The 24,790-nt window shown below is 38.3% G+C and overlaps 1 protein-coding gene across 4 annotated transcripts in view; it reads left to right on the forward strand.

Annotated features, from left to right (window-relative positions):
• PBX3 (PBX homeobox 3) overlaps positions 1–24,790 on the forward strand; it is a 225,401-nt gene that overhangs the window by 186,487 nt on the left and 14,124 nt on the right. For all 4 annotated transcript variants that reach the window (XM_003785308.2, XM_023510597.1, XM_012802459.1 and 1 more), the window contains exon 5: positions 5,331–5,466. In XM_003785308.2, coding sequence (XP_003785356.1) covers positions 5,331–5,466 — 136 coding nt within the window. The remainder of the gene's footprint in view (positions 1–5,330; positions 5,467–24,790) is intronic.

Below are 24,790 nucleotides of genomic sequence, written 5' to 3' on the forward strand. Positions count from 1 at the left end.
TGAGCTGTAATGCCACGGCACTCTACCCAGGGGGACAGGTTGAGGCTCTGTCTCAAAAAAAAAGAAAAAATGTTACTACAAATGTTCTAGTGTATTTCCTTCTGCTTTTTGTTTGTTTGGGGGCTTTTTAAAGGACATACTTTTGTGATGGTTCAATATGCATACTTTGTTTTGCTTTCTAAGAAGTTTGCCATAAAATGTAAACATTTTTCATGTAGTATAAGCTCTTTTAAATTTTAAAAAGCATTTTAATAGTTGAAGTCTACCAAGCAGATATATAATATTTGTTTAATATTACTTTATTTTTTGAGCATTTAAGTTATTCTCCTTAATTTCCATTATAAATTCTTCCTTATCCTTTCACATTTATTTGTGCTCAGGCTATAGAGGTAAATAAGACATACTTGTCCCACTTGAACTGATATTCTACTTGAAGAAACACACAATAAACAAGGGAACAAATATATAGGACAATATTCTACTCAATAATGTAATGAGATTTAATAAGGACATACATGCTATGTGGAAAAATAAAGCAAGGCAAGGGGAGAGAAAATAATGGAGAGAGGGGGCTATTTAGACAGATGTTTATTGAAACTAATACTTCAGTGAAAGTCTGTATGCATTGAGCCTTTTTAGTATTTGGGATTATTTAATGTTTAATAATGTTTAATTCTCAGAAATGGAATTATTAGATCACAGTTTGAACATTTTCTTTGCTCTTATTTACATATCACTAAATGTTCTTTCCTGTGTTTTTTCAAAAATGAAATACCTTCTAGTCTGATCTATTTCCTCTGCCTAGAATTCCTTTTCTTCCAACTAGTCACCTACTCCTATGCCTCCCACAGCAATCTCTAAGCTGGTCACCAGTAATGAGTTATCATCTGTGAGGGTGTCTGGAATAAAGCCCAGAATGGAGCCAGTGCTAATATTTGGATCTAGTGAGACTTTGCTTATTGTTGTAAGCCTGGCCTAAATCTTTCCTTTTCAAAAAGTCTACTTTAATTACTCCACTGGACCAGCCCTCCCTTACCTTGAACACTTACACTCCATTTATATAATTTTCCAGACTAGATTTCCTTCAGAGTCCCTTCTCTTGTAGTTTTTCATGAACATTTCTTTCTTTTTATTTTTGAGGTAGAGTCTCACTTTGTTGTCCTCGGTAGAGTGCTGTGGCATCATCGCTTACAGCAACCTCAAACTCTTGGGCTGAAGTGATTCTCTTGCCTTAGCCTCCCCAGTAGCTGGGATTACAGGTGCCCACCATAGTTCCTGGCTATTTTTAGAGAGAAGGGGGGGTGGTCTCCTCTTGCTCAGACTGGTCTCCAACCTGCAAGCTTGGGCAATCCACCTGCCTCAGCTTCTCAGAGTGCTAGGTTTACAGGCGTGAGCCACTGCACCCGGCACATCATGAACATTTTTTCTCCCCCCACCCCCCGCCCCCCAGTAAGCCACAGTCATTGAAAGCAACAGCCAAGACTTAACATATTTGCATTTTCCCAATTCTAGCAAATACTTTACACCTAATAAGCTACAAAAAACAATTTATTGACTGACCAGATTAATATTTCCACCTAATACTTTCTAACAGTTCAAGTCAAATTTAGGGAGGTAGCATCATAAAACAAAGTTTTAAAATTATTTGTAAGATTTGAGATTTTTTTTTTTAAAGAGACAGAGTCTCACATTATTGCCCTTGGTAGAGTACTGTGGCATCATAGCTCACAGCAACCTCCAACTCCTGGGCTTAGGCAATTCTCTTACCTCAGCCTCCTGAGTAGCTGGGACTATAAGTGCCCGCCACAATGCCCAGCTATTTTTTTGTTGCAATTTGGCCAGGGCTGGGTTTGAACCCCACCCTCAGTATATGGGGCCAGCGCCCTACTCACTGAGCCATAGGCGCCGCCCCATATTTGAGAATTGTAATAAAAAACATTATGGGCCAAGCACTGTGGCTCACGCCTGTAATCCCAGCACTCTGGGAAGCTGATGTAGGCAGATTGTCTGAGCTCACGAGTTGGAGACAAGCTTGAGCTAGAGCGAGACCCCATCTCTAAAAATAGCTGGACGTTGTGGCAGGCCCCTGTAGTCCCAGCTACTCGGGAGGCTGAGGCAAGGGAATCACTTGAGCCAAAGAGTCTGAGGTTGCTGTGAGCTATGATGCCATGGTACTCTATAGCAGGGTGGGGGCAAAGTGAGATTCTGTCTCAATTAAAAACAATAACTATTATGTAACAAAGATAATAAAATGTACAGCTGATAGAAAGGAATCCTTTGTAACACAATTGCTATCCTTATATCTGCTGATACTTTCCTGTTCTTGTCAACATGCATGCTTATTTTTTCATAACTGCATTCATAATGTATACACCTAAATGATTTATTTTTTCATCCACAAAGAAAAAGTATGTTAACAGCCTGCAGTGAGCAGTCAAGAATGAGAGAGTGGAAAAGCTTAGAGCAGAGTCCCTTCTCCTGCAGAGATTGCTGTTAGTAATGTTGTGATGCTGATGGGCCACAGCCCTGGGACTGATGAGCCTCTGCACACTGGCCTGAGGCATAGCCATTTAGAGTGTGGTGGACCCTGGGGGAGTGAAAAGGGAAAATGCTTAATGGACACTTTCTACAAGATGTTTTTCTAAAAAATAAATAACGTATAAGACCAGATTACCTTCTGTGCCTTCAAGTGCATGCAAATGCTGAGCTTTGGCTCTTTCTCTTCTTGTAGTGCCTCCCAGCAAGCCCTCTGCACCCAGAAGGCATGTGGCTCTGCTCTAGGCAAACATGCTCAGTCAGATATGTGATTCCCTTCCTCACCCTGGCTTCTGTAAGGCCGTGCTCACATTTTCTTCATAATTGGACAAGTTGGAGCATGCACTAATGGAAAATATTTAGGAATAAATTTGTGTAGATCCTATTCCTTACATCTAGTAGAAGTGCTGTAGTTTAGACACAACGAGAATGTATGGTGAGATATTGTTCGTTTTCTGAGGGTTTTTTGATGTTTGTTAAAACCACCCGTAGGGAAAATTGATATGAGCCAAACTTCTCTTGGTTCTCACAGATGTTTCTTATTCCTCCTTCCTTCCCAGAGAAATGCTCTTGTATCATGTACTCCCATCCACCCTGGTCCCTGCTGCTGGGCTCATGTTTTTGAGTGGGAGTTACAAACTCACAGGCCTATGTATGATGGAATTGAGGGGAATGTCCAGGTCAGGGATGCAAAGAGGGGCAGGGAGGGTTAGAGTTGATGGGTGTGTATCTAAGGGGACAGCCAACTTTAGCATACAGTTGCTTTCTAAGAATGTGGGACTGATGTGTCTGATTTTCCAATTTTCCTAAGAAGTCAGGAACCTAGATTTTATGAGCAAGTCATTACTGTCTGGTTTTAACAAATAATGACTATGGGCCAGGTAATGCCTGTAGGTTTGACACTTTTAATATCTATTCTAGACTTTTCCCACTCTACTTACCCACCCACCTATTCATCAGAGTGTGTCTTCTCAAAGTACCCCCACCTCAGGGCCTTGTCTCCTTTTCAAACAATGCTTGACTCCTGTCATTATGCTAATTGCTGTTATTCTTGGTGTATTTTTCTTCCTTTCTTCTTCTCTGTCTTCCCTTACCACTTCCCCCATCCAGTTCATCATTAAATCCTGTTGATTTTAATCCCCAAATAGATCTTAAATCTCATTTTCATTCCCTAGGAAACAATGGTTTAACCCTCTAAAAAATTACTGAAGTTAACAAATTTCAGGATTGAAATCTGAAATGTTTTGATCAGACCTAGACTTCTTGCTCCCTTGACTCTCTTGTAATGTTAAAACATAGATCACATATTAACCTGCCATCTTAGTAGCATCATTTTAACTAGAAGACTCATTCAATGCGTACCTTTACAACTGCCTTCTAACTCTCTCTGTCTTTTCTGAGTTTAAGATATCACAATTGAGAAGATCATTAAGATTATATGGAAGAAAGTAAAAAAGTTTATCTGAAGGAAGTATTTTCCAGTTACTAGAGTATCTAATCTAAAATGAACTCTGACAAATGCTAATTTTCAGGCTGGAATTCTTTAAAATCTTAATAACAAAACGTAATATAAATGATATTTTTGCTACTTGAAATATGTTCTTAATAAATACTGGATATACTTGATATTTTGATATTCTGTCACCTCTTTCCCAGCAAAAACAAAATTTTTTCCTCTTCCACTCTTATGGAGAAAATCATACCTCAGTCTAGGCAGTTGCTTAAACAGAAAAGTCCAGAAATCCTTCTTGATGTATTTTCCCCTTACCTTCCTTGTTTGTCTCCCTTACCCACTCTTCCCGTCCAGTCCATCATCAGCTCCTATTGCTTTTATCTTTCAAATAGAATATAGAGCTTGCATCTTATTTCCATTCCTCTCACCCTATGCCATGTCACTGCTATTTTCAGTTTACCAGAGCAGTCATCTCCTTAAATAGTATTTGCAGTTACTTTCATGCCCTCCTCCAACATTCTCAGTAGTCAGAACTATCTTATAAAAACATGAACCAGAAAACCTTTAGTAGCTTCTTATTGCACTTAGAATAAAATCTTAAAATTCTTACAGAGTCCTCCAAGCCATTATAATCTGGCCCCTGCCCATCTTCCCATACTCATCTCACACGTTCCCTGTATTTTACTGCACTCAGCTTCCTCTAGCCCTTTAGACTTGTCAAGCTCTTTTCTGTTTCAGAATTGTATCCTTTGCCCAATCCTTTTTCCTGCCACTCTTTGTCTAACTCTTAACACATTCTCTGAGTCTCCCAATAAATATCAGTCTAGGAAATTTTACCTCACTTCATAGTCTGTTGCATTTCCCTCTTAAACATTTTTCATTATATCATACCTTTCCTTTGTTATATTTGACATGGTCATCATAATTTGTAATTATTTGTTTCTATGGTCCTTTTCTAATGTTTTTCTTCTCCTGTCTTTCTCCTGTGTCCTAATTTAGCCCTCCCATTCCCTGTAGGCTCTCTGGTAGACTTTGTTTTGTTCCCACTGGATTTTCATTAAATATCTAGAACACATTAGATCCTCAGTAAATGTTTGTTGAATACATGAGAGAATGAAATTGTGCTTCATATTCTAGTATTTTTCTTAGTGATCCTACATATTAAGTTGGTTAGCACTTCAGAGGATGCCTAGAACATAATTTACAATACCACAGTAGTAAACTAGACCCCTAAGAAAGTTTAAATGCAGAAGTTTCTTTTTCTGTATGACCCTAACTAGTCTACCCCTCTTTGGTTAGTGCTGGTTGTAACTGTTGATTCTTTTTTTCATTCTTGTCATAGACGAAAGAGGCGTAATTTCAGTAAACAGGCCACAGAAATCTTGAATGAATATTTTTACTCACACCTCAGCAACCCCTACCCCAGTGAAGAAGCCAAAGAGGAGCTGGCCAAGAAATGCAGCATCACAGTGTCACAGGTAAGAGAGGGCCCTGCGGGTCTTCTTTGTTTCCCATAAGTACAAGAACCCTGTTTCTTCTTTAGGGCAGTCTCATCAAATTTGATGTTCAAATATTCCATTGTCAGAAAAAATAATCAGGAAAATCTAGATATGTCTACATTTTTATGCAGGATTTTAAAGCTTAGATAATTTTTTTAAATCCTAAGTGGCAAGGAATCAAGATCACCAGCATCCCCAGCCTCCAGTGTAAATCTTGTATAGAGGGGACATAAACATGCTGTGGGGAGAGACACAGTTTACACTTATGTGACTCTCCAATAAATGGCATATATGTCTGGTTTCCCTGATTTAGATGACTGACCTAAGCTTCTACCAGTGAGAAACCAATCTATTTGTTGCCAAAAGGAAATTTAATATAACTCTTTGGTGAATGCTTTGAGGAATTCACCAAGCCCCTTCTTGGTAAATGTTGTAAAAATGTTTGAGTCCTAAGGATTTCTTTGCTTCCTTGTTATCCATTAAGCTATATGATTAAGCTCATACCTCTCAGAGTTTGGGGGGGGGGTTTTAAAATATCCATTTATAATAATTTGTGGCTCTAAATTAGTTGCCATCTTCTAACAAAAATATATTAGTTTTAGTCAAATAAAATGCTGTTTGAATTGAGGTAAGGTACAACTTACCTTAACAAACAATAGTGTCTCTTTAAAAATAAATATTGCCTATTGGTATTACCTTTAAAATAAAAACTTTATTTAAATACACTATCATTCATAGATTGACATTTATTTGAACAGAATTACTCTATAGCATACAAAAGTTATAGTTTACTAATGAGTTTTTACGATAGAATTTAAGGAAAAACTGACCCTTGACAGAAATAATCAGTGTTTCTGGGGTTACATGACATTGTATTTAAAAAGTAGGTTCTAAATTAAGATTCCTGCTATGCATCTGAAGTTCAAGACTCTAAAGAGTCCCTTCACATATCAGTGGGGGTCTCATATCAACATTTTAAGTCATTGTTATTTGAGGCAATATGATCTAGGGGATTTTTTTGTTTTGTTTTATGAAACAGAGTCTCACTTCCTCACCATTGATAGGTACTGTGAGGTCATAGCTCACAGCAACCTCAAACTCTTGGGCTCAAGTGATTCTTTTTTGCCTCAGCCTCCCAAGTAGCTGGAACTATAGGCATCCACCACAATGCCTGGCTATATTTAGAGATGGGGCCCTGCTCTTGCTCATCCTGGTTTCAAACCTGTGAGCTCAGGCAATCCACTCACCTTGACCTCCCAGAGTGCTAGGTTTACAGGTGTGAGCCGCCACTCCTGGCCATGATCTAAGTTTATAAGATGATTTCCAACTCCTCTTTTGGCATTATTTTCCATAGAACCTCAAGAACAAACTTTGATTCATAATTAAGATTTTATTTAAGGTTTATTGTTATTCTCTTATGAAATAATGGTATATCTTGATTTCGTTTGCTCAGTTTGAAACGAAATGTAAATGATTTATTTACCAGCGTACACAGGCATATGTTATATAAAATATTATCTGGGTAGAGGTACTACTCACTGCCACTTGAAAGACTATGGAACAGTACCATATACTGGGTCAGACTAGGAGACCAAATTAAAAGTGTATTCATTTGGAATGGGTTTTTATGATGGGTGTGTATTCCATGAACATTAGGGAAAGGTTTAGACCCACGCTGAGCACCTGATGGTAATGCCAAGTCTGACTCTCATGCTACTCCCTGACGTAAGAGTTTGAATGTTCATGGATTCAGTTAAAGTTAAGGTGTTTTTTACACTCATATAATATACATATCTTTAGATAATTATACAGAATATATATATATATATACACACATATATATATATATACAGTGAAATTGAGGTTTCTCCATTAGCCATAATACTTAGTAGTTTGTGTGTAGAATAGGATGTGCTCAGTACATACTTGTAGAATAAGTGTTAAAGTGTTTCATTCTGGTGCTTCTGAACAAGAGAGTTTTGGAGTTTTTAAAAAATAGTTAATTACTATATTTATTTCACTTGTTTTCTCTATAAAAATAACTTGGGGGGCAGCACCTGTGGCTCAAAGGAGTAGGGCACCAGCCCCATATGCTGGAGGTGGTGGGTTCAAGCCCAGCCTGGCCAAAAACTGCAAAAAAAAAAAAAATAATAAATAATTTGGTTAGGTTTTAAAATTTTTATAGCACTTTCTAAGAAAATGGTAAAAAGTTAGACATAGTATAGGCATAGTTTATAACTCTGTCTAAAAAACAAACTTTTTGACCTTGTTTCTTCCAGCAGGTCCACCTTTCAAACACAAAATTTCACAAAATTTCAGTGATTATTTTAAGCCTCAGTTTAAATTGTGACAATTTCATCCTCTTTTTACCTGTTTCTTGCCTGAAAAGATAATTTCCACACAACAAATCCCTCTTCTCACGTCTCTGAAGTGGAGATAATAACTATGATTTTAACTATTAAAGACTTTGGTTATTATCCTTTTTTTTTTTTTTGAGACGGAGTCTCACTTGGTCACCCTTGGTAGAATGCTGTGGTGTCACAGCTCATAGCAACCTCAAACTGTTGGGCTTAAGTGATTCTCTTGCCTTAGTCTCTCGAGTAGCTCTACTATAGGTGCCCACCACAACACCCGGCTATTTTTTAGAGATGGGGTTTCGCGTTGGCTGAGGCTGGTCTCAAACCTGTGAGCTCAGGTAATCCACTTGCCTCAGCCTTCCAAGGGCTGGGATTATAGATGTGAGTCACTATGCCCGGCCTCTTTGGTTGTTATCCTTATAAATTAATGGCCTTTGTTTACGTTGGTTAAAAGTGAAGGCAAAGAATTTCTGTTCCAGGCAGGTCAACTGCTTTCAAAAGTGGAAAAACATTGTTTAAAATATAAATCATACCTGAAACTACAATTAAATTTAGAACCTAAAATTTGTTTAGATATAAAGGTAACTTTTAGAATATTGAAACCCACTGGAAACAGGCAATTGCAACAAGACTGTTTTTGCTAGACTTACAGTATATGAAACCATGCTTTATTCTTTACTGCTAGTGTTTAAAATACTTAATAATTAAGAATAAATAGGGGACAGGTCACAGTGGGTCATGCCTATAATCCTAGCACTTTGGGAGGCTAAGGAAGGAGGAATCACTTGAGCTCAGGAGTTTGAGACTAGCCTGAGACTCTCCTAAAAATAGAAATACTAGCTGAGTATGGTGGCATTTTCCTGTAGTTGCAGCTATTCAGACAGAGGCAGGAGGATCGCTTGAGCCCAGGAGTTTGAAGTTGCTGTGAGATAGGTTGAGGCCAGAGCACTCTAACCAGGGTAACAGAGTGAGACTCTGTCTCATTAGAAAAAGAAAAAAAGAATAAATAGGGTACATTTAAGTGAAATTACCCTGGAAAACCTCTTATCTGCATATCAGGAGACACAGGTAAGTGCATGCATAATAACATTGTTTGAAATAGCAAAAATTGGGGAAAGGCCAGTTGTCTATTGACTAGAGAAATGGATAAATACACTGTGATATAATCTCACAGTAGAGCACAATACAGTAGTGAAAAAATAATGATCTGTAGGTACATGCATCATTTCTAGTTGATCCTAGAAACATAATGTTGAGTGAAAAGGGCAAATTGCAGAACATTCATAATATGATAATAGTTTTACAACTTCAAACCCAAGCAAAGTAAATAGCATATTGTCAGGGCATACATAAATATAGAGAAAAGAAAAGGAATCATTAAAAAAAGAATCCAGTGGGATGAGATCAGGCAGGAATATCTAAGGAGTTTCATAATAATCTTCTTAATTCTAATGGCAGATTTACAGAGGTTAATTTAATTATTATGCATTATAAACCTATATGTGTAATTTTTTGTAAGTCAAGGAAGTCTTATGTCAATTCTTAAATCTAAATAACAATTTTAGGGTGGTTCCTGTGGCTCAGTCCATAGGGTGCCAGCCCCAATATACCGAGGGTGGTGGGTTCAAACCTAGTCTCAGCCAAACTGCAACAAAAAAATAGCCTGGCGTTGTGGCAGGCACCTATAGTCCCAGCTACTTGGGAGGCTGAAGCAAGAGAAACACCCAAGCCCAGGAGCTGGAGGTTGCTGTGAGCTGTGACGCCATGGCACTCTACCAAGGGCGACAAAGTAAGACTCTGTTTCTAAAAAAAAAAAAAAGTTTTTAAAGACTGTTTCCATTCCTTGTTCAGTAACTATTTTGTGTAATATTCATTGTGTGTCAGATACTGTGTTAGGGGTGGAAAGGTATCAATGAACTTAGCAGACAAACTCTTGCCATATCTCCTACCTGATAGAAATGTGTAACTAGATGTATATTTACCAAAAGATATGTATAGAAATGGCCTTAGCCACAGTGTTCACAATAGCCAAAGCTAGAAACAATGCAAATGTTCATTAATAGGAAAATGGGTAAATAAATGTGGTATATTTACCTATATTTGGAATATTATTCAACAATGAAAATGAATGAACTATATGTAAGTACATAATGTTAAATGATAGGTACTAGCTACTTAGTGCATGATTCCATTTGTAAAAAGTTTAAAAATAGGCAAAATTAACCTTAAGTGTTATAATTCATATTAGTAGTTACCTTTGGGAAAACTGTGTTTTTAAGTGGGAAAGAAATGTTTCTTGATCTGTGTGGTAGTTTGCTCGACATATGTATTTTATGAAAACTCATCAAGCTCTGTACTAAGGATGCATGGCCCTTGTTTGTATATATACTTTTTACTTGACTAAAATATAACAACAAACTTTCCCTTGTGGAGCTTACATTTTTCTGAGAGTAAATAGATAGATACAACAAGTAAGTGAGAAAAAGTCAGAAAGTGATAGGTGCTATGGAGAAAAATTAAGGAGAGAAGTATAACAAGGGGTTAGAGAGGCAGTTTTTAATATGGTGGTGAAGAAAGTCCCTCCTGAGAAAGTGTCTTTTAGTAAAAATGGAAGGAAATGAATGAGCAAGTCATATGGATAATTGGTGAAGAACGTTCTAGGCAGAGGGAACAGAAGTGCAGAGAGCCTGAGGTAAAAATGGCCTGAATGTTTGAACAAGTAGGAGAAGATGAAGTCAGGGGCTCTGGGGTTCAAATGGTGCCCGGGCCTTCTAGGCCATGGTAATGACTTGGGCTTTTGCTCTGAGTGAGATGGGAAATGAGTGACATGATCTGACTCGAGGTTTATAGGCCCACCACGGCAGCTGTATTGACAATAGGCCTTGTGAAGCAAGGGGAAACAGACACACCAGTGAGGGTGCATTTGCAGTAATCCAGACCGAGGAGGACAATGGCTTGATCAGAGTATTAGTGGGCAAGGTAATGAGGTGTGGCTGGATTCTGGGAATGTTACAAAGGTGAAGTGAGAGGATTTACTGATGGGTTGGATGTAGGATGTCCCAGAAAGAAAATCAGGGATGACTCTTAACATTTTTGACCTGAGCAGTAGAAGGATTGAGTTGTCACTAAGTGTGATAGGGAAGGATTTGAGAGAAACAAGTTTTGGGAGGAAGATCAGGAGTTTGGTTTTAGACATATTAAGTTAACATATTCTTACGTTTTTTAAGTTCACAATATATTATAGCTATAAATAAATAGGCAAGTAGGAAAATTTTATCATTTATGTTAGTCTTACATTAATTTGTGATAATGTTTTTTAGATGTCCTTAATATAGGATTGCATACTAAACTCAGAATTTGAAATTTCTGATTTTTTAAGACTTGATTTGATTAAGCTGGAGTTTCCCTTTTACATAACACCCTAAAAATTCACAAAAGAAGAAATTATTTCAAATGTCATATGCAATGATAATCATACTAAAATTGTCATATATTCTTAATTAATGGATCAAATATTAATATGCTTTTACTTTTTGGAATAGAGTTAATTTGTATTGATTATTCAGGTTACTAAGCCACAAAAACATCTATTCTCTTGATTCAAATTTTGAATTCGAATACCTCTGGCCCTACTTTATCTGCTAGGGGTTTTTAGAATGAAAAATGTTAACTTATTATTTGTTGCTACTATAATTGAAATGTACTGTAAAGAAGTAATAGGGAGATTAAATGACAACATTAAGATTCATGTATTCATTCAACTAACATTTCAGAGCTTCTAAAGTGGTGCACAAGACCCATTTTTGTAATAGTCCAGTGTGGAAAACATAGTCTAATTCTAAACCCTTAACAGATGAGGAAACCGAAGTTCAAAGAAGTTAAGTGGTTTGACAAGGGTCACAGCCTGAGTGAGTCGAGGAACTAGGAGGTCTTACACAGAGATTCTTGATAGAAAAAGAAACCAAATTTTCACTTTTTTTCCTGAAAAAGGCAGTATGATTCATCCAGCCTCAGGACCCAGCTGCAGAGTCCTGGTTTGTGAGGCACAGACCTGGGCTAATATCACTGGGGCTACATCATTTTCCCCCAAGCCACTCTGGAGACTCTAAGCTAGTTAGTAGTCTGAGATCTCTTTACTCATTAAACTACTTATTCCAAAGCAGTGAAAATTCAGTAAGCTAATTAAAATTTGTAAGTAAGATTCCTTATTAAAAAAATCTATTAAAATAAGAAGCAGCCCATTAAAATAATAATTAGAGCTGGAAAAGAAAAAGATGGCTGTGAAATTAAAGTATCTTTCCCAACTATCCATAAAGGCTTTTCCAGTTACTTTGGCAGTAGACAAAAGGCAGAAGTGGATTTCTACTGAAGTATACAGTTGGTAAACTGGAGACAAGTTGAAGGAAAATGGCAACTGTGTGTTAAAGCAGTTCTTTCACACCATCTTGAAAGGAGGTACAGACCCTCTGTTCTTAAAGCTTCAATCATGTGGCCTAGTGGAAATGGGACATCGTTAAACAGTGTGCAAAGAACAAAGGCGCAGGTTGTAAAAAGATGGGAGCTTTGAGGATGCTCTGGCACCAAGTACAGATAAGGAATGTCTGCAAGATTTAAAGAACACAGGAGCAGCTTCTGATTTATTGCTCCCTACAAAAAAATCAGCACCATGATTACTGTGGTACTTAAAGCTTGCCCTGTGATGTCAGGTATTATATTTATTTTCAAATTAACCTATTTGAGGGAATCTCTAACACTCGGTGATGTGACACCCAAACTAAGGATAGAGAGCTTGGAGTTAGTGTTTGAGTTTCCTTATACCTAGAACTCATAGTCAAAATTGTGGTCCCTTCAGTTTTTGTCCCCTTTGCCTTCTTTTACTTATTCCTTCTCTTCTTCTCTCCAGTTGAATATTACCATCTGTCTCATTGCTGCTTCTCCCCTTTCCATTGCCTTGCTGCTCCCCAATGTGTCAGGCCTGTGGTGTCCCAGCATGGTCAGGATAATTTGAGAAGAGTTTATTGAAGTCACTATTTACAAAAATTGGGCCAAGTATAGGGAAACCACAAAGGATAATGCTAGTAATAGGTTCTCTTAGCGCCCTTGACCTAAAGAGATAAAGGACAGGTCACCCAGACCCCAGAAGGTGTATGGAGAAGGTAAGCAGCTGAGAGACCCAGGAGAAGGCAGCACGGTAGCACGGGAGTTAGGGAAGCAAATACTTAATCACACTCTCCTCCTTTCTTTTTATCCCCTCCAGTGTCTACTCTTGGCCAGAAGCCTGAAGGAACACAGGCTGCTCCCCGGGCCCACAGCAGGGTGGAGCGCAGATAGGGAGAAGAACAGAAAATAGTGTATCCCAAAGAGCAGAGACACCACATCAAAACAGGCTCAAGCTCCAGCCCCTGGACTTCCCACCTCTGTGGAAGTGGGATGTTCTCACCCACTACCTTTCTCAGAGGTGCTCTGAGCCTTTCCTTAGTCTTCTCTTTTGGCTTTTCTTTTCTTTTCCTGACTCTCCTGTGAACTATGTGGAGAGCACATTACTTTAAAAAAAAAAAAAAAGTATGGGTTTTGAGAGTAAAAACCACAAACAGTTTAAGGAAGTTAATTTCATCCAGCCAAAGGTATTTATCAGGATTTTTGTCAATTTGCCTAATTCACTCAACAGGTACTGAGTGCTTACTATGTACCCAGGCACTTTGTGTGGCACTGTGGCAAAGAAAGGTGAATGAGACAGGGTCCTTCTCCCCTAGAAATATCAAATGTCTTGCCGGAGACAGGCTTGTTGCTGACAGAATATAAAAGCTATCTGAGTGAGTACATGGGTACATGTGGTGCCATGTAAAGAATATAGTGTAAAGAGGGGATTGCTTTCTACTGAGAGGATCAGAAAACCCCTCTAAAGAAGATGAAATGTGTGGAACCTAGAGAGGGATGGATAAGACATTGACAGAAAGAAATCTGGGAGGAAGGATATTCTAAGCAAAGGAAACTGCAGAAGCACAAGATAGATAAATATGTTAGGAAAACAGTCTGGGAAGGCTGGACCTGTGTTCTCATGTGGGGGGTTATGTTATAAGAATTAATGCTGTACCCTCTGAAGACTCAGGCAAACCTGGACTAAAATCTCAGTTCCTTTCCAGATTGTTAGCTCTGTGACCTTGGGCAAGCCAATGTACTTCACTCTGCCTCCTTTCCTCCTAGGTATAATTTAGATAAAAATAGCGTCTACTCCATAGGATTATGGGAATTTAAGTGAGATAATACTTGTAAATTACGTAGTAGAGTATCTATTATAGAGTATTAATGGAAGATGTAGTAATAATTATTATATGCTCTTTCTCCTGCCTTGATTTTCTTTCTTTCTTTATTTTTTGAGTCAGTGTCACTCTGTCACCCTGGCTAGAGTGTACTGGCTGCACAGCCCACAACAACCTTAAACTTGGGGCTCAAGCAATCCTCCTGCCTCAGCCTCCCAAGTAGCTGGAATCCCAGGTGCTTGCCACATGGCCCAGCTTTTTTTTTTTTTTTTTTTTTTGGAGAGATGGGATCTCACTCTTCTTGCTCAGGCTGGTCTTGAACTGCTGAGCTCAAGCGATACACCTGCCTTGGCCTCCTGGAGTGCTCAGATTACAGGCATGAGCCACTATGCTCAGCCTACCTCATATTTTCTAATGTTAATTTCCATAAGAACACATGTAAACATCTTACTAATTTTGACTACTTCAAAGTAAACTTCAAATGTCACTTCTTGAGGAAAGTTTTCCTTAATACCTCCAATTCATATCCTCCATTGTATATTCTCTTAGCTTTTTATTCCTTAACAGCACTTACCGTTATTGTAATTAAATAATGATTGGTTAAATGCTATTCCCCAGTAGGTGGTAAACTCCATGTTGGTCAGAATTGCTGTCAGAATTGCACTATATTCTTAATAGCTAGCACAGTGTCCAGCACATAGACACTCAATGAGTATTTGTTGACTGCCTGATTTAGATAGCAGAACATAACATTGGAAAGTCAAAATTGAGCCTGATTGAGGAGGGTCTGCAGTTATGAGGTTGAGCAATTTAAATGTCTATTCTGCATCTCCTAATTAATTTTTTCAACAATATTCATTTAACCAGTGACTTTGAGTCATTGGGGCAATATATAAGCATGAATACAACAGAGATTCTGCCCTTATGGAGCTTAGATTCTAATGAGGAAAGGAGGATTATATATATTACACATATATATAATTATATAGCATATCTTTTATAATTATATATTATAACATATACTCAGCATATATTATAATTAATGTAATGATATAAATATTATAATCATAAATATAGTCAATATGTCATATACTAATTACAGTAGAACCTTCATGGTTGACCACCTCCCTACATTGACCACCTCTTGAAGTTGACCTAATTTTCATAGACTGGACATGTACTACATGTATGCATTAGTATGGGTAGGCCTACTTCCTTATGTTGACCACTTCTGTATATTGACCAGTTTGTTACAGTCCCTTGGGTAGTCAGCTCATAGACATTCTTCTGTGTATTGTGATTATAATCAATATAAAAATTAGAATAATATATAGTATATAAATTATAATAATATTATTATTTGTTTGTTTTTGAGACAGAGTCTCACTTTGTTGCCCTCAGAAGAGTAATGTGGCATCACAGCTCACAGCAACCTCCAACTCTTAGGCTTAAGTAATTCTCTTGCTTCAGCCTCCCAAGTATCTGGGAAGAAAAGAAGAAAAAAGTACATAGTAGGATAAATAGAAAATACTTAGTAATGTTGTCAAAACCACAAGGGTCTTTAGTCTAGATCCAATTGTTCGTCATTCAAAGATCTTATTATTGTGACAAGTATTGCCAAAGTAGAAAGGAATTTTTTAAATTTTTTATTTCTTTTTATTGTTTGGGATTCATTGAGGGTACAAAGAATTAGGTTACGTTGGTTGCATTTGTTAGATAGAGTCCCTCTTATAATTGTGTCCTGCCCCAAGAAGTATGCCATGGAAGAAAGGAATTTTTTAATATGACAGACATCTTGTCTAAGAAACTGCCTCAAATCCATGTCTCCACTAAAAGAGATCACAGGTTCTTAAAAGAGGGGCTAAATGCCTTGGTACAGGTTGTGTGGGATGATGAATCTTGGCACCAGGAAGCCTATGCAGGGATCTTCAGACTCTTAGCTCCTTTGTCTTGAAGAAAATGTACCATTTCTGGGTAAATGCCAACTCAAATGGTTAAGTAGTTATTTATGAGAGAGGATTATTAAAGAACATATAGGGGTCATTGAAATTTGTTCAAGAGCTGGTTATAGTAAGATGGTAGTTTTATACCTAAATATGTTAGTAATCACATTAAAGCAAATGAATTGTGTATTTTCATGTGTATTAGGCAAACAGATAGGACATAAAAATGTAACTTAATTATTTGTTTCTAAGAGACACATTTAAAATATAAGGACACAGAAAGAATGAGAATAACAATATGAAAAAAATGTAACATGCAAACAATACCAAAAGAAAATTGATGGGTGGCACCTGTGGCTCAAAGGGGTAGGGCGCTGGCCCCATATGCTGGAGGTGGTGGGTTCAAACCCAGCCCCAGCCAAAAAAAACTGCAAAAAGAAAAAAGGAAGAAAAAGAAAATTGATGTTGATCTGATAATATCAGTTAACAAATACTGAGGCAAAAATTTTATCAGAGATAAAGAGGAACACTAAATAATGATGACATAGCAATTCAATATTTATGTGCATCAGCTCTAAAAAACCCATAAAGCAAAAACTTACAGAATTTCAAAATAAAACAAGCAAATCCAAAATCACTATAGGATATTTTTGTACTTCTCTGTAACTAAACAAGCAGTATGCATGCACACACACACACACACAAATCAGGAAGGACGTAGAATAGTGCTTCCCAGACTTTTACATACAGAAGAATGATATGGAAATGTATTAAAATACAGATTTCTGGGCCCCATTCCCAGAGATTCTGAATCAAAGGGTCTGCAGTGGGCCTGACAATTTGCAGCTTCCAGATTAATGCTGATGCTAATGGTTCTGGATTCAGACTTTGAGTAGCATAGATATCAAAGGTTTAAATACCACAATTAGCAAACTTGACCTGTGGACGTATATAGAATGCTAGATCTAACCAACTATAGAATGCATGTTATGTTAAACACTTGCAGAATATTTTGAAATATTCTGGACCTTAAAGTCCCTCTCAATAAATTTTAAACATTTTAAAACATAGAGTGTGTTTTTCGACTATAGCAGAATTAAACTAGAAATCAAATAGATAACTAGAAAATTGTTATATGTTTGGAAATTAAGCAATATATTTAATAACCCCCGAGTTAATGAGGAAATCACAGTGGAAATTGGAAGATATTTTAACTGAGTGATTATGAAAATACAACATACTCTTCTACCTATCAGGTACAATGTAGGGGTATAGGGCACATTTCCTGGATGAAGGACTCAACTACAACTGAGACTATACCTTACAAACACAGACAATGTGGCCTAATTGTATGTACCCTTATGTTAACCCAAAATAAATAAAATTTAAAAAAAATATAGCACATTAAACTTCATGGGATGTAGCTAAAGCCATGCTTAGAAATGTATCACCTTAAGAATATTATATATAAATGCATGTTTGGGTACATGTATATAATGTATATGTTTATATATGTGTGTTTATGTATGTATGTGTTAAGATGGAAATCAGTGAACTAAGGATTTGTTTCAAGATATTAAAGGACAGTAAACTAAACCAAAAAAAGTGGAAGGAAAGAAATAGTAATGATAGTGTAGAAATTAATAAAAATTACAGTAGAGCTCAACGAAACCAAGCATAAGTTCTTTCAGAAGTCTTCCCTTCTATTCTAGACCCTTAGTCTGACTTCCCAAAGGCAATTAACAGTGTCTTATGTATTCTTTCTTAAAAAAAAATAAAAAGCTTTTTTTTTTTTTTGAGATGGAGTCTCACTGTGTTGCCCAGGCTAGACTGCTGTGGCGTCAGCCTAGCTCACAGAAACCTCAAATTCTTAGGTGCAATTGACCCTTCTGCCTCAGCCTCCCCAGTAGCTGGGACTACAGGTGCCCACCACAACTACTTTTAATAGAGAGGGATCTTGCTCTCACTCAGGCTGGTCTTGAGCTCCTTGAGCTCAAGTGATCCTCCTGCCTCGGCCTCCCAAAGTGCTAGAATTCCAGGCATGAGCCACTGCACCTAGCCTAAAATATTTCTTAATATATCTGTTCCTTTCAGATATTCATACTGAGCCATAGTATGGATACTACACCTTTAAAAAAATAAGTGTATCTTAGAAGATTTTCAGTTTCAGATCACTTATCTCATTCTTATTAGTAGCTATATATTGTTTCATTATATGGAGGTACATAGTTGATTAACTGAGCTTGTTAAGTGGTAGATATTTGGATTTTCAGTCTTTTGCTGCTCATATAGGCTATAGCAAGAAACACTATGCTTAGATCATGAGTCATACATGGGTTTGTAGGTCAAATTTTTAACTGGAATGAAGCAGACATGTTTTTAAGTGTGAATTGGGAAGCCCAAAGGAGAGTGTGAAAGAGATGCGCATGTGTTCTGCAGTCAGACCACCTCTGTTCAAACACTTGTTCCATCATTTATTTGTTCTCTGTCTTTGAGCAAGTTATTTAAATTCTTTGTGCCTCAGTTTTCTCAATCCATAAAATAGGGAAAATAGTAGAACCTACCTCATTGGATTGTTATGAAGATTTAATGAGTTAGTATATATGGAGTGGTACTTAGCATTTAAGAAGCCCTGTATAAATGTTCATGAGTGTCGTTATCATAAGAGAACACACCATCATGGACAGAACGAAGGCGGGGGTAAGACTGGATTTGGGAGGTTGAAGATAATGGAAAGAGGAATTGCTTGAGGGAACACAGTGCCTGCCAGGCACTCATTAAATGTGTATGGGATGAATTATCTGGCCAGAGGTAAGTCAAAAAGTAGGCATAGCCAGCCTGGGCTTCTGATTTCCCCCCAGCAAAGCTTAGAGCCCAGGAGTGCAAGGAGGTAAAAGGACTATCAGGTGACTGGGTAGAAGGTTAGGGGGAGAAGTTACAATGTAGTATGTATAATTTCCTTTTCTCTCTTCTCTCTTACTGAAGATACATAGTTAGGCCATTGCCCTAAAGATACCCCAGATTCTTCCACAACACTTGGTTGAGGTCCTTGTGTCCCACAGAGGCAGTGGAGCTGCCCTTTCATACCACATATTTTGAAAAAGTCAGACTTTATGTGACTGTATATTCAATGTAGAAGGTACCCAGACGCCTTCTACCACTATTTGGTAGCAGTGTGACCTTGAACAAATTATTTAATGACTGTCCATTTCTTGATCTAGAAAGTGAAAATAATGATAATTTCTTCAGGAGGCTGAGGGGTTAATGAGATCATCTATGTAGAATACCTCAGATAGGGCCTGGCATAGCATGGAGTGTACAAGAAAATGCAGGTTATCATCCATTAGATCAGCATTTTCTTGCTGGGCATATTGAGCCTTGTAAAGGATTGAAAAGAAAGAAGGCCTAGTGTCAGTGCAGTGGCTCACGCCTATAATCCCAATACTTTGGGAGGCTAAGGTGAGAGGATCACTTGAGGCCAGGAGTTCTTGATCAGCCTAAGCAAAAGTGAGACCTCATGTCTACAAAAAAATAGAAAAATTACCTGGACATGGTGTCACACAACTATAGTCCAAGCTACTTGGGAGACTGAGGCAGAAAAATCCCTGAAGCCCGGTAGTTTGAAGTTGCAGTGAGCTACATGTACAATGATGCCACTGCACTCTGTTCAGGAGACAGGGCAAGATCCTGTCTCAGAAAGAAAAAGAGGGAGCAAAGATTGTGACCCTCAGCAAACTAGTGTGCTAGTCCCCTGCCCCAAGACTTCTGCAGGCTCCATAAACATAGGTGCTTTTTTACTCCAAAAATGCATGTGAGTAATAATTATATACTGACAAGGTAGCATACCTTTTGAAGATAAATATAACATTTAGAATAAATTCTGTGAGATTTTCCAGGGTTTTAAAAAAGAAAACTATGGTGTGTATTTGGTAGGGAGTGGTGTTTGAATAAATAGGAGCTTCTCTTCTTTTTTTTTTTTTAAACAGCGTCTCATTTTGTTGCCCCTGGCTAGAGTGCTGTGGTGTCACAGCTCATAGCAACCTCAAACTCCGGGCTCAAGCGATCCTCTTGCTTCAGCCTTCTGAGTAGCTGGGACTGCAGGCACCTGCCAGAAAAATTGGCTATTTTTAGTAGAGATGGGTCTTGCTTTTTGCTCAGGCTGGCCTCAAATTTCTGAGCTCAAGCAGTCCTCCCACCTCAGCCTCCTGGAGTGCTAGGATACAGGTGTGAGCAACTACACCTGGCCAGTAGAGGTTTCTCTTAAACAAGCAGCTTGAGTGTAAGATTTTTTTATAGAGAACACTGAGTAGGTTTTAATGTTTTTATTTATAGGGATTAGATTTACATGAAACTTATCAGGACAAGAAATCTGACCTGTTAACATTCAGAGTGATCTTGAGTTTTGATTCTGGGATGCTGGTGAGTTGCCTGTGAGATGGCTCCACCTTCCAGTGCAGCTGACTGGAGGCACTTGCACAGGTGTGATGGCTGTATTTCAGAACCTGCCAGAGGCTTTCCATGAACCTCTGAAGGAAACCCGGCAAGTTGTATACCTAGCACGTTGGGTTTTTGTTTTAATGAGGGAAGTAATTTTAAAGGAAAAAATCTTTAACTGAAAATGTTATTTGTGGTCATTTAGAGCCACTCCTCAGCACATGTTTTAGGAAAATGAACAGTGCCATCCATTTTCTATATACTGTGGCCTCAAGGCTGACGGTTTATGTACTCTTGCAGATGAGTCTTTTTGTGAATGTCATGAGCAGTTATCAGTCTATCATGCAGAGAGGAGAAAGGGCAAAGGCAAACTGTGAGGGTGTCAGCACTTCTGTGGCAATAAAATTTTTCAAAGCCTCAAATAAAAAAATAAAATACTGTACTTGGCAAGTGACTCTTCTAAAATTATTTCAAATACTATGGAAAATAAACTTTGATTTATTAGTTCTCCCATTAGAAGTAGGATATGTTTCAAAAGTTGGTTTTTGAGTCAGCTATAAATTTGGAACTTATTTTCTTAAAAGAAAAAATTTTAAAAATGTTTGAATTCTTGAGCTAACTCACATTTTAGCCATAAAGGAACTAAGATAGTTTGCATTGAGAAGGTAGAGTACACTTTTGTAGTCCTCACCAATTTAATACATTGGGAAAGAAATAAAATTGAATAACGAATAATTTTTAAATCTTTATTAAGAATATTAAGGAAAAGCAGGTTTTATTAGATAAGTCATAATGCAAAAGGCTATGTAATCTCAGGGAAGTTACATAAACTTTCTGGCTGCCTTTTTTGCATCAGTAAAGTGTTAAATGAGATAATACATGTGAAGTTTCTGGTACAGAGCTGGCACATAACGAGCTCTCCATAAATGCCCACTGTTTAAACATAGGGATGGTGGCAGTGGAACCTAGGTTTCCTACAAATTCTGGGCAACACTGTGTTGCCCTGCTGAGGGGCTATGTTGAGGCAGGAGTAAGGAGGGATAGGTGTTGCTGGCAGGTACTTGTGCAGAACAGTGGCCCCGCAGGTACATGGGTGACAGGAGCTCTTGGTCTGTGTGTTACCCTTTCTGGTAGGAAGTGTATTATGCTCAACCATGCTGGGAACCACCTCCTTTTCTTCCGTTCTCTTCATCCTGCCTATTCCCCTCTGCCAGTATCCTTCTAGTGCTGGGAGCCTGGACTGGCCTGCCCCAAATCTAAAGCTCCTTTGATATTTGTGAACTAATCTTGGTCACTGCAGAAAGCAAGCATAGTATTTATGCCACGGGCCTTCAGAGGGTTTTGTTGTTGCTCCTTTGTTTTAAGAAAAGGCAGAACTAACATTCTCTGGGTGCCGGGTACCTTCCAGGCACCATCCTGTGCATTTAATGTGCTATTTCATTTAATGTTCACAGTGGCCCCATAAGGAGGAGGTATCACTGTCTCACTTTGCAGACCAGGAGAGGTAAACCTTAGATGACATGACTTGCATAAGATAGCACAGGCAGGATATTGCAGAGCTGGGATTCACACACAGTTCTCTGGCTCTCCAGCTCTTTTACCCCCATCCTCTGGGCTGTCGGGGGAATACACACAGTATGATTATGCACAGTTGCCCAGCCTTTCTGTCCTTACAGAAAACGATGAACACAGGCCCTCTGGAGGGAGAGGAGTAGAGTGAGATGTAGAGTTGTTAACACTATTAACTTTAAAAATTGTTGGGCAGTGCCTGTGGCTCAGAGGAGTAGGGCACTGGTCCCATATGCCAGAGGTGATGAGTTCAAACCTAGCCCCGGCCAAAAAACTGCCAAAAAAAAAAAATTGTTTGCATCTGTCTTCCATCCCTCATTTCAAATAGAATCATATAGTTGGGTTTAAAACATACTGATTAAGGAGAAACTATTTGTTAGAGGTGAAATTGTTAGCCATGTAAATACACTGCCATGTTCCATTATACACGACCTAGCATTGCAGCATTTCAGAATCTGTTACATTTAATTAGGCACAGTACATAAAGTATGCATTGCAAGTAAACATGAGAAAACACAATGGCTAATTTTTCTAAGATTTGTGCTTCATAAATTTTCAGTTTGCTAATTTCAGTGGTGATGTTTTAGTGTCAGCTGCTTCCTTTCCAAACAAGTGCAGATCTTTTCTCTGATGCAGTTACAGAAGGAAGCCACACTGAGGGGGAGCTGGGATGTTCTGCACTTCTGCCTCCTGAAGATTTCTTCTAAGGAATCATCTTTCTCTTTTATTTTTGTTTTTAGGTTATTAACATAGTAAGTGTAGTGATAGAACTTGAAATGTAAGATAAATTAAAGCTAATTAATTAATAAATTGGCTTTCAGTGACTGCAGAAACATCGTACATCAGGGGTTCTAAACCTGTGGGTTGTGACCCACAGAAACTGTATTTAAAGGGCCATGGCATTAGGAAGGCTGAGAACCACTGTGTAGATGGTTTCACTTTTTTCTTTTTTTTTGAGATAGAGTCTCACTTTGTCACCCTTAGTAGAGTGCTGTGTCATCATAGCTCACAGACACCTCAAACTCTTGGGCTCAAGCGATTCTCTTGTCTCAGCCTCCCAAGTAGCTGGGATTACAGGTGCCCACCACGATGCCCGGCTATTTTTTTTTTTTTTAAGAAACAGGGTCTTGCACTTGCTCAGGCTGGTCTTGAACCTGTGAACTCAGGCAATCCATCTGCCTCGGGATCCCAGAGTGCTGGAGGTTTTTTTGTTTGTTTGTTTGCTTTTAAGAGGCAGAGTCTCACTTTATCATCATCAGTAGAGTGCTGTGGTGTTATTTAGCTGGCCCAGGCTGGGTTCAAACCCACCAGCCTTGGTGTATGTGGCTGGCACCCTAACCACATATGGGCACCAAGCCAGATGAAATATGCTTTTAATTGAATAAAGTAACAAAAAAAAAATCACTGAGAAGTCATCTAATCTTAGTATGTTTAGGTGCCAGGCCTTGTGCTGGTTATTTTTTGTTGCAGTTTGGCGGGGGCTGGGTTCAAATCTCCACCCTCAGTATATGGGACCAGAGCCTTACACACTGAGCCATAGGTGCTGCCCCAGAGTGCTAGAATTACAGGCATGAGCCACTGTGCCTAGCCTCTCACTTTTTTTTTTGAACATGAATTTTTTCTTAAATGCAAAGCCATTTGCAAAATTTTAATGGCTTTGATTATAATTATTTTAAGAATTTGGTTTTAATTATTTTAAGAACTCTTAAACCTGCCACCCATGTCCTCTAGGTAGAGTATAGGGACAAAACTGAGTTACTTCTGTAGCTCTGGGGCCCAGCCCGGGCCAGCTAAATAACAATGACAACTGCAACAGAAAATAGCCGGGTATTATGGCAGGCGCCTGTAGTCCCAGCTACTTGGGAGGCTGAGGCAAGAGAAGTTGCTTAAGCCCAAGAGTTGGAGGTTGCTGTGAGCTTTGTTGTCACAGCACTCAGCCAAGGGTGATATAGGGAGACTTTGTCTCAAAAAAAAAAAAAAAAAGCCTATTTCTTCTAATATAAAAAAAAAAACCTATAAATCTTGCTTATCTGAAGACAATTTGGAAGATACTTACAAACACGAAAATCACAAAAACAGAAATTCTAAACCCATTCTATTTGATAGTCATACATTAGTACTTTTTCCTGTGCATACATGGTATGTGTATTATATGTACAACTGTGTATATCTATGTGTATTTTTTTAATTAATTAAGTAATTTTATTGTTTGGGATTCGTTGAGGGTATGAAGATTAGGTTACACTGATTGTATTTGTTAGATAAAGTCCCTCTTATAATTGTGTCCCGCCCATATCTGTGTGTATTTTTATCAACAAAAATACTCATGTTTTATGAAAAGAAAAAAGTCCCCCCCCCTTTTTTTTGAGACAGTGCCTCAAGCTATCCCCCTGGGTAGAGTGCTATGGCATCACAGCTCACAGCAACCTTCAACTCTGGACTCAAGTGAGTCTCCTGCCTCTGCCTCCCAAGTAGGTAGGACCACAGGCGCCCACCACAATGCCTGGCTATTTTTTTTTGGTTGCAGCCATCATTGTTGTTTGGTGGGCCCGGGCTGGATTCAAACCCACCACCTTAGGTATATGTGGCTGGCACCTTAGCCACTTGAGCCACAGGCACCAAGCCCCCATTTTTTCTTTTTACAGTGTATTATGAATATTTCTCATGTCAATAAATGTTTCTCCTAACATTATCTTTCATGAATGATTATATTCTATTACACAGATGTGCCATAAATTTG

Source organism: Otolemur garnettii, unplaced genomic scaffold (assembly GCF_000181295.1).
Source record: "Otolemur garnettii isolate 467f Iridium unplaced genomic scaffold, OtoGar3 scaffold00014, whole genome shotgun sequence".
Classification (NCBI taxonomy): domain Eukaryota; kingdom Metazoa; phylum Chordata; class Mammalia; order Primates; family Galagidae; genus Otolemur; species Otolemur garnettii.